Source organism: Diachasma alloeum, unplaced genomic scaffold (genome assembly GCF_001412515.2).
Source record: "Diachasma alloeum isolate Michigan unplaced genomic scaffold, Dall2.0 Dall_scaffold_00194, whole genome shotgun sequence".
NCBI lineage: Eukaryota > Metazoa > Arthropoda > Insecta > Hymenoptera > Braconidae > Diachasma > Diachasma alloeum.
Window position 1 is genome coordinate 947,885 of NW_021680359.1, and position 14,218 is coordinate 962,102.

Genomic DNA, 14,218 nt, shown 5'->3' on the forward strand with positions numbered 1-14,218 from the left:
ATTGATTGAGAAAAAAAAAATTATCCGTAATCGGAAGTCATTTTTTTGCAGTATGCACCTTACAAATGGTAAGTAGATGGATCCAATCGTCAGTATATTTTTCAATTAATCAATTAATTCAATATATTTTTTTCAATTAATCACCAACCCTGTTTCGAGATTCAAAATTTGACTCTATAGCAGTGCTTATTATTGATACGTAAGTCCTTCAGGTTGTATTTTTTAAATATAGAGGAGGATCGGGTAAAATGGACACTTTTGACTGTTTGAAATATATTCATAACGCAGAAACAGATTTATCAATTGAGCTCAATCTAAGCTCATCACAAAGAGGAATCATTGTTTTTCAATTGAAAAATAAAATTATTCCATTTCATGAACAATTTAACACGTCATGAATATTTCAAAAAAAGTCAAGTGTCCGTTTTACCCCATCCGCCCCTTTATTTTTTATAAAATTTTCCATAAAAACAACATTTAAAAAATTATTAAATTTTTTTTTTGTGTAATAATAAAAGACATCGATTTTTTTTAATTCAATGTTTTCCAGAAAAATCGATTCCCAACATCGATGTTTAAAAAAAAACATCGATTCTTTGATAATCGATGTTTTCAAAAATATCACCTATCCCTAGTATTGACTCGAATTAGCAGATGACTCTGACCCTCCATAAACGTCCGCGTTTCATTTCCCTCTCAATTCCTCATGTTCATGTTTCGCAAGACGTGTCAGTCAGTTTCACCTCATCTATCTACACGAGCATCGATGAGTTGAATGTCAATGTTGTCTCACCTCCTGTTATTGGTCTCAAATAAAAGATCTGTAATGTGGCATACCAGTGTTCATAGCCGAGTATTTACAGCAAATTAAATATTTAAAAAAGACAATTAACAATGAGTGCAAGGTTAACGGGGCTCCTCTGGGTCCTCCTCGCCCTCGGGACCATCACCACGGTCACCGCAAGAATTCACAAGCTCGAAATACGGGTCAGTTGCACTCATCTCAATGAATACCCTCCAACAACATTTCCAAACATTATTATTCGTTCATTGATTCACCTCTTGACACTTCTCTGTATTTTTTTAATGAATTTCCAGGGTGACACAAGACGCTACATCGCTTTAACAACATTTGGATTTTATCAGGGAGGCATTCTGACAGTCAATTTAACGAATTTCAAAGTCACGCCATTCAATGAAAATTCAATTGTGAGTTGTATTTCCAGTTTGATCTTCGATCATTCCTGGAAAAAAAATCTAATTGGTTGATACTGTGCCAGACACGCAGTAGCCACCTGTTTCGATCGCTATTTCAATCACTCAATGTGCCACATATTTCCTCAATTGACATTTAGATGATATTGTCAATTAAAGCCCATTAAAATCGGACGATTGATGTAAGGTGGCTTGCGTTCCAACACTGGCACCATTCTGCACTTGATCTCCATTAATTATTACAATGGATCGTAACTCTCATTTTGTTTTCTCAGTATGGATTCAGTTTGGACAGGACTAGGAGTGATGCAATGAATCCGTATTTAGACAGTCATCAAGAGAGATGTTTGCTGCAGGGAGTCACCAGCCCCAAGGCTGACCTCGACTCTAAGGATGATAGTTCGGTGATTTATTTCACGATGGATTTCAAAAATAAATTGTGAGTGATCCATCACACGGATGAGCTATTAATAAATTACGAATGATCATTAAAACTATCATTTTTATTCTAGATTACTCGTCAATTGCAGTCACAACGTGCGATCGCTTCACATCTCCAGTGATCCAGAAGAAATTAGAAATTTCAGAACTAAAAGAAGATTATCTTCTGGATTCAGTGATACCGCTCTGTTTCCTCGTAGGAAACGCGACACTGCACCTCATGGTGAGTAACAAACTCCTCGTAAATTATCCCATAATTTGATCTAAACCTTTGATTTGATGAAATTTCCCGTATATTCTAATTACAATGAAAGATGCCGCGTTAGAAATTATGTCTTCAGCGTAGTTACCCGTGTTTGGCAGTCACCCAGCACCCAAAGTTAGCCGGCAAAAATGTGGGGCATGAATAGCTTCAACGAATTATCTATGAATCGCCTGAAATTTTCAAAATTTCTCCAACACTATAAATTAAAACCTGAATTGTTCCAACTTCTTGTGCGTGGGTTGTTGACGTACAAACAGAATAGAGGAAATGAGCGTGAAAAGAGCATTGCACTTGGTGTACCAGATGTTACCGTTATGCTCATCTAATAATAGTGGCATTGCGTACGCCATGTGCATTTAACGAATGCTTGAAATTGCTCTATTCTCGCGTTTATCACCCGTTAAATATTAATAGAAAATTATTTGACACTGTGCACAACGCGAGCCAACAGGTGGACGCAGATGATGTCCACTGAAATTCTAATGTTGAGTAATAACTCTCATACTGAATTCGTCCAGGGAATTCTGATGAAATTTATCCCATTGTAACAAGAGTTACGTCTTGTCCCATCTTTTCTGAATAGAAATTTGAGTTTTTAGGGGCTACGATTGTCACAGGGCTGTTGTCATCTTCGCAGGCCTAAATCGTCGTCTTATGCAACTGAATGAACTCAAGACATGAATGAATGGGAACAAATCTGTGTTCCAAAATAATCCACGAATGTCCTCACTGATATTATTAGAATAATGAAGACGAGAACAAATTATCATGCAATTTCACAGTCAACATTGAATGTGTGATGATAAATTGATGCGAATTCCCCTTCATTCTTGCCAAGAAGAATTTATAATGATGTTGTTATATAATTGTTATAGATATCGACATGGATGAGGCTGGGAGAAACATACAGAATCAAATATGTTCGAAAATAAACATTCCTATATCAACTGAAACTATCAAGGGTGAGAAATACTTCAACACGAGTTTCGCGATGTTCGTGGCGAATGAGGAGGAAGAGGGTAGATACAATCTCTTCCTCCACAGTTGTCCCAACTATAATTATGATACTCGTGTCACGATCGATTTTACGGTGAGAGTTTTGAGATTTACAAGAGGTTTTTAGCGTGTTTTGAGTAATTACTCATTTCATGTTTTATGATTCACAGATGAGGATAGTGGCGAAGAATAGAAGGAATTTCTTGAGTGCTGGTGAAATGCCACTTCCGTCGCTTTATTTCATGATGTCACTCTTATTTTTTGTCTCTGGGGTTTTCTGGGTATTTATCTTGAAAAAGAGCAAGTATGTGTCATATTCAGAGAATTCAAGGTTTTCAATGTCAATATTTATACTGAATAAATGATTTTTCATTCGTTTTAGGCATCCAGTCTTCAAAATCCATTATCTCATGGCTGTTCTCGTCTTCTTGAAATCTCTTTCACTGCTTTTCCATGGAATAAACTTCCACTTTATTCAAACTAAAGGGGAACACGTGGCAGCTTGGGCTATTCTGTATTACATCACGCATTTGCTAAAAGGAGCTGTTCTTTTTATTACGATTGTGCTTGTGGGCACTGGATGGGACTTTATCAAACACATCCTGGCGGATAAGGATAAGAAAATTTTCATGATTGTTATACCACTTCAAGTAAATAATTACTTCGGGTTTTAATCAGTTGGAAATTCAATGCTGCCTTTATTAGTGGAGAGAAATGGTTGATTCTGTTCGTAATTATTCGTTTGTAGGTTCTGGCCAACGTTGCTGAAATTATAATTGAAGAAAGTGAGGAGGGGGATGTGGAGCACAAAACGTGGCGTGATGTATTCATCCTAGTTGACCTGCTCTGCTGTGGTGCTATTCTATTCCCAGTGGCATGGAGCATAAAACATCTTCAAGAGTCAGCAAATACCGATGGAAAAGCGGCTATCAATCTTCAGAAGCTCAAACTGTTCAGGCACTTTTATATCATGATTGTGTGCTACATCTATTTCACTCGGATCATCGTGTACTTACTGAAGGTCTTTACTTCTTTCTTGATTGAAATTAATCCATTTTTTGAGTTGTCGAATGAATTCTGTCGATATTTATTCGTAAATTCGAGAATTCAAATCTTTTTATCAAGTTGTTACATCTCCAGCTACAAAAAAAACTCTCTTGTTGACTCGTTCTAACATCACTCACCTTAGAGATAACTTGATAATTTACAGGAGGTGTTGGCCAGTTTCGAACTATTCCAGAATTTCATTACAATATTATTACATGATAATTTCTTCAGTAGTGAATTCCTTCCAGTTATTGAATATTAAATATCTCTTTAGTGAGTAATTACTTACATAATTTCCTCAGTTCTGATTTCGATTAATCAGGGTGCAGTATTCAGGGTCACGTGACACGTTTCACACTGATAATTTCTCTGTAGCTTGTGCATTGTTTCCAACGTCGAAAATAGTTTCAACTTATTATCTTTTGTTATTTTTAACGTGATTTGCTGCAAGGAGTTTGCGACTGGCCATCGCCCAAAGGCTTTCAGCCTGGTATTTACGGAGATATTTAGTTGAATGTTATGATAATGTACATTGTACAATAGAGATCCAAGTCTACTTATTAATTTTTTAATTTTTAACAAAATTTATTGCAAGAAAAATACACAAAAAAAATTTCTTAGAAATAGGCCCATCGCCCGAGGGCCTTCAACCAAGTATTTACATATGGACATAAGTTTTTCGTTTTATTTTTGATGCTTCCACTTATTATTTCTTCCTGAAATTGAATTATTTACAGATGACAGTACCTTTCCAGTACGAGTGGCTCGATGAAATGTTCCGTGAAATGGCAACGTACATTTTCTTCGTATTAACTGGCTATAAATTCCGACCAGCATCGGCTAATCCATACTTCACAGTGAACGATGATCTGGCAGCAAACGAGGACGATGATGAAATGGATGTTGTGTACGTAACAAAGAAAAACAAAAAGTTCTATTCATTCATCTCCTTTATATTTTCATTTATCTATCATCTGTTTTATTTCTGTCATCCTTGTTTTATGTTAATTTTATTACTCTAATCTTACGACTTCAGGCTTTTTTCCAGTGTCTCAGGGGCCAGTGGATTTGCCGAGGGTCTCGGCAAGGTCTCCAGAGCAACGAAAATCGTCAGGCCAACAACAACAGAAATCAGTGTCAATGATGAAGAACGAGACAGCCTCATAAATAAACGTGAAGCTTCACATGAGTATGACTGAACCTCTAATTAATAAAAAGACTCACTTAGAAAAATAGAAAATTTATACAAAGTGTTAGGAGTTTTGGTGAAAGACATCAGAGCCTCGAACTGAGTTTAGTCACTTGGGAATATTTAGATGTCAAAACTCAAGTGATCCCTTGGTGTTTTCCATTTGATTTGGGTGGTATATTGCAACGACAAAGTGGCAGGCCGTTTGTCGTAATGTTTTCCTTATAATTATTTTATTTTATTATTTCTTTCTGTCTCTAGTGTCCAGCACTAAAAGAATAAAAACCAACGTAGATTGAGAATGTTTTAGTAGGCATTTAGAGTTACATTTCCAATAAATTGTTTTTCAATTTATTATCCTTATTTGGTCGTGAATTAAGAACCAACAACAAGAAACTCACAAGAGAGTTTCAACCGATTTTTCGTATCCTAGGAGTTTGTATAATTGTGATAATGAGAACCAACTAAAAGATTGTGTGTTTAAAAGTCAGAAGATAATTACGGGTGTTGTGTTTAGTGATCCATGACCATGCCCGTTGTCCAATTTCCTGTAAAAAAAAAAACCAAATCACATTCAGTTGTTTTTCAAACTGCTATTGTATTCCGTATTCTTACAATTAGAGATAATTTTCCGTTGCGGTATCAATGCGAACTATCATAGTAAATTTAATCATAGATGTAATAATAATCACACAACTGTATAATGGTAGAATATTTTCTAATTATGATTCGTGCACACGCGTTATTGAGAAACTATCTGGGAACGCAGAAGAGCAAGTGTTTTAGCAGGATATTTGACTCTTTCGTATTTGTTTATTGAAGTAAATATCTGTGGTATGTAATTATGAAATATGTGCGAAATAAGATGCAGACTGTGGAAATATGAATGATAAACAAATAAATGATATTTTTATGAAATTCCTAGAGTTGTTTTGATTTTTTTATATTTTCCGCGAAACAATTCAATTTAATAAAGGAACAGAGAAAATTCGCAATTGAATTGAAAGATGAGGGTATAATGTGAAATTTTCAACTTTTTTCGCCATTTTGGGCAATTTTTGATGATGTGAAGTAATTGAAATCATTCTCAATGGAGAAGAATCGATAGATTTGGTCAGAAATATAAACTGAAAACTCAAAAACGTTTCTGTACCTTTTTCAAAATTAAAATTTCGTCAAAAAATTTCGAAAATCAACGGTTTGGAATAAAATTGTCAAAAAAATGACAAAGAATGCCTGAGGCCTTTGAAATGTTGATAAATCCATATAGGAAACCTCAACAAAAACGAAATTTGAAAGGTACAAAACATGTTGGTCAATTATTGCTATTGTCATACCAATTATTGGTATGGCAATAGCCATAATTGACGAATCACCCATTGTATTTCCTTCCCCAATAGTTTATGTTGACGGAGAGTAGGATTGGGCATCTGTCGATAACCGCAATTTTCTACATGACATTGTAAAAGACCCGTAATTTACGTAATAAATGTAAAAAAACCAGCCGAAGTTAAGTTTTGTTGTAAGCGGTGGAGCTTCGATACCGTCGATACCGTCACTTACATTTCCTGAGTCGATTCCGTAATCGGTGAGTGAACTGTGAGTTCCGTAATTTTTACTGAATATTTCTCTCCGTGAATGACTTTCGAAATGAATTGCAAATTTTTCGATTTCAATATTCGAAATAAATTGAAGTGTTACCCGGTTCCGGCCGCTATCGCCGGAATTGTATTTGAAGGAACTGGAGATGTGAAACACTAAATTTACGGAGTGTAACGTCTCCATCGTCGTTGACCTTGTCGAGCAAATAAAATATATTTTTCTAAAAATTTAGTTATTCCCGAATTGTACTACATTTGAAACTCCCTGTCAATAAAAGCGCACCCCCCCCCCCCCGGCCGCCCAAACACACAATCCTCGGTGAGTTGCGCAGTTGGAAACACTCTCATATGGAGGTTTTCAATGTAAGAAATCAAAACATTGTGTGTTGTCATTTTGCTGCTAGTATAATGCAAAGAAATACCTGAGAACCGAGTTTTTTTTTCACAATAAAGCCCGTGCTGCTTCACAGTTCCATGGTTTTATTGAGCTAAACGGATATGGGAATAGTTGACACATTCGGTCAGGCATTTCACATTTTATAAACATTACGTCATGAATCACGGCAAATTGCCGAAAGGCTGGATTGTTGTCTCTTCAAAGAAGCGTCCAGATCGTGTATATTATTTCAACGAAAGAACAAATCAGACCTCGTGGGAACATCCGGGATATGACACAAATGAGGTTCGTATCATCTTCGCCAAAATTATTCCTGTAACTTAACCTATAAAATCTCCTATAAAAAAAATAAGCATTATTTGTTCTCCAGCCCTCCGCAAAAATGTCTAAAGCTACCAAAAAGCGAAGAAATGAGGAAGGAGATCCACCAAATGAGCCAATTATCCCAGAAGAGGCTCCAACAACCTCAAAAACCGACAGACCCAAGTTAAAGGCCCGAAGAACATTACCAGCGATGGCAAACGATCAGCCAACTGTATCCAGAGAGACTCCCCAGATGAAAGTTCTACGTCAAAAGATGTTGGAAAGACAATCAAATGTCAGTGCAGCGAAAAAAGCGAAGAGCACAATTGAAGATGAATCGAAATCCCCCAAAAAGGAGACGAAACCCGAACCCAAGCAAGACAAACAAACCCAGAAACCCTTGATTAACTTAGAGACGATGACTCCTCAGATGAGAGAAGTCTACGAGAGACTGCAAGCACGAAAAGCCCAGGCAAAGGGCAAGAAATCTGACCAAGTCCCGCAAGAACTGCCAAAAGTACCTGAACCTTTACCCGAAGAAGACACTCTGCGACGTGGCAGGTCTAGAGCTAGATCAATGGGCCCAGCCCCAACTGCAGCACCAGCTCCCGCCCCAGAGCCAAACGAGCCCTCAGGCTCCAAAAATCGTAGGAGAACGATGTACGTACCCTCGACGAAGGTCCAACGACAGAAATCAGGAAGTGACACAGAGTGTGCAGTCAAGCCCACCGACGACTTGAAATCCTCCACAAGAAAATCAATGACACCTCAGACTAAGAAAAACATTGCCAAAGAGAGAATAGAAAAACTAAGACGAAGTTTGGTGATTGAAGTCCCAGAGGAGGACTCCCCTCACCCCAAGAGGGCTAAAAAATCTCCAGAGAACGAGATACCAAGGCCATTGTTACCGAAATTAGATAAAATAGCAGTCCCTGATATTTATAAAACTGCAGAAGCTAGGATGAAGGCACTCAAAGAGAAACTTAACAAAGAAGCAGAAAGGGCTAAAGAGGAAATGAACGATTCGGCACGAGTCTCCTCAAGTAATTCTCCAAGACCAAGAGGCTTTGTGGATGGAGCAAGAGAACCTGCCCTCCTCCTCCAAGATTTATCCTACGATGATGAAGCAATGGACTGGGAGCCAATCGAGGATGACGTGATAATGCAGGAGATCCAGTCAGTGAGGAATGAATTAGGGGCTGATGTTCATGATGTCCCCATGGAGCAACACCCCGAAGAATGCAGCTTGGATCTTGTTGATGGCCAAGTTGAGTCCAGTCGTCGTGCCCTGTACATCGTCATCGACACGAATGTCTTTTTATCGAACATTCAGGCTGTCGAGCAGGCCCGAGACACTGTCTTCAAGACTCATGGACGTCCCAACATCGTGATACCTTGGACTGTCATTCGAGAGCTGGATTACATCAAGGATGACAAAGCAAACTCCAGACCTGAGGGTCTAAAGACCAAAGCAAGACAGGCTGTTCGATTTCTCAATCGACACTTTTCTGATAAACATCCTAGGATTCTGGGACAAACTGCTCGAGATGTTGTGAACAATCGAGAGCTGTTTGCTGTTGAGTGTCCAGATGATGAAATCCTTCAGACCTGTTTGCAGATACGAAAGTCCAATAACTCAGTGGTTTTGTTGTCTTATGATAAGAATCTCTGCAATAAAGCCATGATTTATGATGTCGTCACTCTTGGGAAGAATGACCCATTGGAAAAAGTTGATTACCTGATTGCCAGTGAATACAGATCCGAATCTTTGCTCACTTCTCATTTGAATCAGAATGGAAATAACCCGAGGAGGCCCACGACGACGTACATCAAAGAATTGTCAATCGCTGAAAATATCTTCGAGGAGATCAAAGCTGTCTTGAAGGATTTTCTCACTGTGATCGTCGCAAGGGAGATGCAGAATTTGTATGGAGAGAATTGGGAGAAGTATGTCATCATTCCACCCCCCTGGACGGCTATTACCGTACTAAAGTGTGCCATTAAACACTGGATGGCAGCCGTTAATGATTCGTTTATAAGGAGGGCTGAGCCTATATTGAAAGAGCTGTACGATGTCATGAGTAAATATGAGATAAACAGAAGATTGAGGGACGTGGAGCACGTGATTGATCTCACGTATGATCTGGTACAGTGCCTTATCATGAAAAAATATCCAAATTTGATTGAACGAGTTGAGCTTGCTATTCAGGATCTGAGGAGAAGACATCGTGAGGCTGCGCAGGACATTGAGGAGGAGGATTTTACAGAGAAACTTGGGAGGCAGGGAAATCAGAAGGAGCTGGAGGCCAGGGCTGACGCTGTCTTCCGTAGGTTTGACAAGATTTATTCGTTTGCTAGGGATGTTTGTGGCGCTGCGTGTGACTCAGTTGGGATGCCCTGCAGCTTTGATTTCAAGAAGTTGGATCCGCCACCTGATGATGATCACATCAGAAATCTGCAGCCAGAAATTGCTGCCAGTTTGAATCGTCTTCTGTTGATTTTGAGCAGGTGAGATGGAAATAATGTTTGACTTCTCAAAATTGTTATTCACTAAATTTTATGGTTCCCGGATTTTTCCTCTGTAAAAAAATCCCCGGAAAATTTTGCCCCTTGAAACTTTTTCCGCTGAAAAAACGTTCCCCAGAAAAGTTCTTATGTCCCCAAGAAAAAAACCCATGTAAAATTTCCCTGGAAAATATGAAATCAGACATATTCGAACACAACTTCGATTCATTTTTATTTAATGTAACATCCACTATTTTCTAGAAGTCAACAATTTCTGAACATCATGAATAATTTACATACACCTTTTCATCAAAATAGGATTCAATTTATGAAATAGAACATTTACAACTCGACAAAATTACTAACATTTCAACAAGCTAAATTTATTAATTTTCAATATAATCAGCAACATACAAACGTCATTTTCTTACGAATATAAATCAACTCGTCAAGTGAAACATCTCCAACAATACGAGATTAGTCACATTTTGACGAAAATTATCAATTAAACAGTCGCGAATGAAAAAAAAAAGATTTTTGTCATTAATTTTTTCATTTTTCTCCTAAGAGACAAAAAAGAAATTCAATTAGAATTTTCTGCAGCAAATCTTCACACAAAATCCCACATGAGAAAAAAATTGTAAGGAATTGTATTGTATCTTAATGAGAACAATTCGCCGAGAACGGATTAGCAGGGAAAAACATTGCGGGAGTTTGTCAACGGGGAAAAACACTCCGGCCACCCAGTTTTATTATAGGATATTATGGTTATGCTAATTTTCAATAATAAATTTATTTTTCTTTACAGAGCTCTAGAGGACTTGCGACTATTGCACAAAGACCACAGATCAGTCCTGGCTCTTTATGATTCCCTGCAAAACTTCTTCCCAGACAACGACTTCGAAGTGACCGAGAAAATTTCCCCACTCGATGTCTACACGTGTTTGAAGTATAAGGAGAAGAGTCTTAGATTTGGTGTGCCACAGCTACAGCAGCTTATCGACCACTTCTGTCGATTGGCATCATTTCGTTGTCGCTAACGTACTTGCATCTCAAAAAGACAGGCTTTCTAAATTATTGTTTTTATTATAAGATAATAACATTAACCTTATGGGGCGATTTCAGTTGTTTATTAAGAAAATTTGAGTGTTTACTTTTTCATTTGATAAGAATTTTCAATATGGCGTTTCACAAGTGTCAAAGTTTAAAAATAAAATATTTTCTACAGAAAATTGGGGATATGATTATTATATGATTCAATTTAATACGAAGTAGATTTGCTGAGCAAAAGTATTTGATAAATGTTATTATTCTCGGTTGACTTATTCTTCTAGACAACGCAGACTACTTCACCTGACTATGCCCTGAAGAATTTCTTCCCAGCGAAAGATCCCGAATATGTCATATGACTGTCGCATGACAGATGGCAGTTTTGACAATTTTTGCCATATGATCAAATCATGACTGCATTAACATATGACCATCATATTCCATCTAAACAGCAGTGACAATGTCAAACTACTCAAATTATGACAAAAAAATATGACGTCACATGATTGTCATTTTTTTTTTATTTAAGGCATTTTAAACCCTTTGGTTTACTCCGCCATGTACTCTCTACCTAACCTTGCGGCTGTGGCCGGACTTGCTACACTGTACCGCATTTGGTCCCGCGAGAGATGGAGGAAACCACAGAAAACCTCCATCAGTACAGTCGATTCCTCTATTAGGAACCTCCCGCTCGTCCAGAGCCGAGGTGAGACGGACCCCACCAGAATCCGCCCCAGGCGAGCCCTTTAACCCCCTTTCCCGCGGTTAAGGGTCTCCCCCCCAGTCGGGATCCGTAGCCCAGCCACCCTTTTGAGCCCCCAACCCCTGTTTCAGAAGCTAAAAAAAAACCGATCGGACTGGGATTCGAACCCACGACTTCCTAGTGGCCAAGCCGAACTAACGATTTAGCCAGCGCGACCACTGGACGTCGGTGACATGATTGTCATATGAAAAAAAAAAAAAATCACTTAAAGAACATAAAAAAACCGTCAAAATGGGATGTGATTTCATTCGCCTCAGTTTTACAGAGCTTATGCGCCAAAACGTATTTTTTTCAATCCTGAAATTTAATTATCCATGTTGGAATGTCAAACGTTTCGAGGAGCGGATTTTTATTTTAATTTCTGTTCGCACGATAAATCCTATCGTAAAAAGGAGAAAGGAAATCGATCTCGAAATATCTCGAAAATCTCGAATAAGCGTAAGCGTAAGACTGAAACCGAAGCACCACTACGTGAGAGATGAGAAGGCGCGTGCGTAGCACGCGCGGCCGATCTCGTGAAGAAAAACTGAGGATAGCAAGTTGAAATTTTTTATAAGTCTTATTCAATTGAAGTACCTAAAAAATATTATCATGACAAAAAAAAACTTTTCTGACAAATATGATTGCCCCCCTCGCCTTCGGCTCATGCTGCAAACCTCATATTCGCCAGAAAAGTCTTTTTCGGCCTAATGACGACATATACTATTATGGCGAATATGAGTTTGCAGCTCGAGCCGAAGGCGAGAGCGGCAATCATATGAGCTAGAAAAGTTTTTTTTTGGCTGTATGACGAACAGTATTTTTTGTCATGACGGCCGTAGCTTCACGGCCGGAATAACAACAAAATTATAGTAGAACTTAGAAAAACATAATTCACGAAATTCATAAAGAAATCAAATCATTTCCAACAGATAATTATTTTTTCCCGTGCTAAATGAAATGGCCCTTTACGCAACGATGCCAGAAACTCGCTAAACGCGGTAGGGTAGAGTAGAGTGAATTCGACAACGCTGGGACCTAAATAACACGTGTGGCGAATCCCCGCGGAGTAGACCAAGTCACAGGGTCGCGTATGCACAGAAAAAATTTTTCTAGAAAAATTCATGTCCTAAAGCACCATAAACGAGTCAATATCCGCACACTCAGAAACATTATTGTGTAGCACCAGAAAAATTACTACGCCCCAAATAATTTTTCTGGTGCTGACCGATAATTTTTCTAGCGCTACATAATAATTTTTCCAAGTTTGCAAAATCGCAAGTATTAAAAAACAATTGATTTTTTTTCAAATGTGAGATGAAGTTATTCCCTTCATCTTCATAAAAATTTCAATCCACCAACCCACGTTTATTATTTAGAAATGGAGTGGACAAAATGCACCAAACGCATGTGCTAACATGCGGTTATATGGGATAGAATCTTTCAAATATTTCCTCTTTTTGGGCGGGTATCCGAATTTTTTTTCTGGCTATTCAAATCAGTATAGTTCTGAACATTACCTTCTTTTTTTATTTCTATTTTTAAAGTCTTATAGTAAGTGAATTATAAATTTCAACATAAGTCCCATAGAAGCCCGTGTATAAGGAAAAATTTGTTTATTTACTTTTGGCGAGACTATTGCGATTCATTTTTTTAACATCAAAGAAATTAGTTTCATATGTTCTGCTATCAGCCAAAAAAATTACAGATTTTTCCTTGAACATGAAAAAATAAGATTTGCTGAAAATGGCTAAACATCCTTAATGGTAAATCACATGAAAAAAATGTACAAAATGCTCACAAAACTGTCATTATTTATTACTGATTTCCTTTTCTCTGTAAATACTTTAAATTTAAGATTTTCCGCCACTATTGACCTTTCATGTACTATGTCATAATGTAAAATTTCACCTCGCATTACCTACCTTTGAATAAACTATCTGTATTACACTTAAGTTTCTTCATGTACTAGTTAAGTCATTTAATTGGCCTCGGCTGCTTGACTGTTATACCAATAAATAAATAAATAAATAAGTAAATCAATAAATGAAGTTTTTTAGAAAATTTTTCTCAGTGGGTGACCGGACTAGAATTAATATAAAATAGACTTTTAGAACCAAAGTATATGGCAAATATTATTATTCTCTATTAGTTTTCCTTTATAAAAAAAAAACAAATAAATTAGTTCACGATTCCCTGGGCCATTTCCCCTAAGAAAACGAGCTTAAGGATAATCGGGCGAGCCCGGAGGGTTGGAAAAAAAGCAGCCATTTTTTTCTTTTTTTTTTTACGTACTCTTTAAATGATGGAAAAGGCGTGTGCAAATTTTCAGACTGATGGGGAGCATGGTTAATTTATTATGAATTTTTGAAAAAGTGGTCATTTAAATCACAAAAAAAACTGCAAAACCCAAGGAAAAAATGCAGCCAAAGTCATGAAACTTTAGACACATTTAAAACATGTGATC

General features: G+C 37.5%; 2 protein-coding genes across 3 annotated transcripts; both read left to right on the forward strand.

Moving 5' to 3' along the window:
* The first annotated feature begins 701 nt into the window (after positions 1 to 701).
* Positions 702 to 6,071, forward strand: LOC107048483 (protein GPR107). Of its 2 annotated transcripts, none has more exons than XM_015271658.1 (10): positions 702 to 987; positions 1,099 to 1,209; positions 1,491 to 1,654; positions 1,728 to 1,879; positions 2,797 to 3,011; positions 3,088 to 3,221; positions 3,300 to 3,567; positions 3,666 to 3,938; positions 4,702 to 4,871; positions 5,001 to 6,071. In XM_015271658.1, the coding sequence occupies exons 1-10, from the start codon at positions 895 to 897 to the stop codon at positions 5,161 to 5,163; spliced, it is 1,743 nt and encodes a 580-aa protein (XP_015127144.1). In that variant the 5' UTR covers positions 702 to 894; the 3' UTR covers positions 5,164 to 6,071. The 2 variants fall into 2 exon arrangements, with proteins under 2 accessions (XP_015127144.1, XP_015127145.1); XM_015271659.1 differs by having other exon boundaries at positions 5,013 to 6,071.
* A 1,014-nt stretch (positions 6,072 to 7,085) lies between these two features.
* LOC107048489 lies at positions 7,086 to 11,151 on the forward strand. The gene is made up of 3 exons (XM_015271666.1): positions 7,086 to 7,436; positions 7,522 to 9,962; positions 10,768 to 11,151. The coding sequence occupies exons 1-3, from the start codon at positions 7,308 to 7,310 to the stop codon at positions 10,997 to 10,999; spliced, it is 2,802 nt and encodes a 933-aa protein (XP_015127152.1). The 5' UTR covers positions 7,086 to 7,307; the 3' UTR covers positions 11,000 to 11,151.
* The last annotated feature ends 3,067 nt before the right edge of the window (positions 11,152 to 14,218 follow it).

Bases quoted from the DNA above. Each gene is read 5' to 3' on its own strand.
- LOC107048483 (XM_015271658.1), top strand. From the start codon at position 895: ATGAGTGCAAGGTTAACGGGGCTCCTCTGGGTCCTCCTCGCCCTCGGG. The intron at 3,222-3,299 runs GTATGTGTCATA...CATTCGTTTTAG, and splicing joins TTTATCTTGAAAAAGAGCAA to GCATCCAGTCTTCAAAATCC. The intron at 4,872-5,000 runs GTACGTAACAAA...TTACGACTTCAG, and splicing joins GATGATGAAATGGATGTTGT to GCTTTTTTCCAGTGTCTCAG.
- LOC107048489 (XM_015271666.1), top strand. From the start codon at position 7,308: ATGAATCACGGCAAATTGCCGAAAGGCTGGATTGTTGTCTCTTCAAAG. The intron at 7,437-7,521 runs GTTCGTATCATC...TTTGTTCTCCAG, and splicing joins CGGGATATGACACAAATGAG to CCCTCCGCAAAAATGTCTAA. The intron at 9,963-10,767 runs GTGAGATGGAAA...TTTTCTTTACAG, and splicing joins CTTCTGTTGATTTTGAGCAG to AGCTCTAGAGGACTTGCGAC.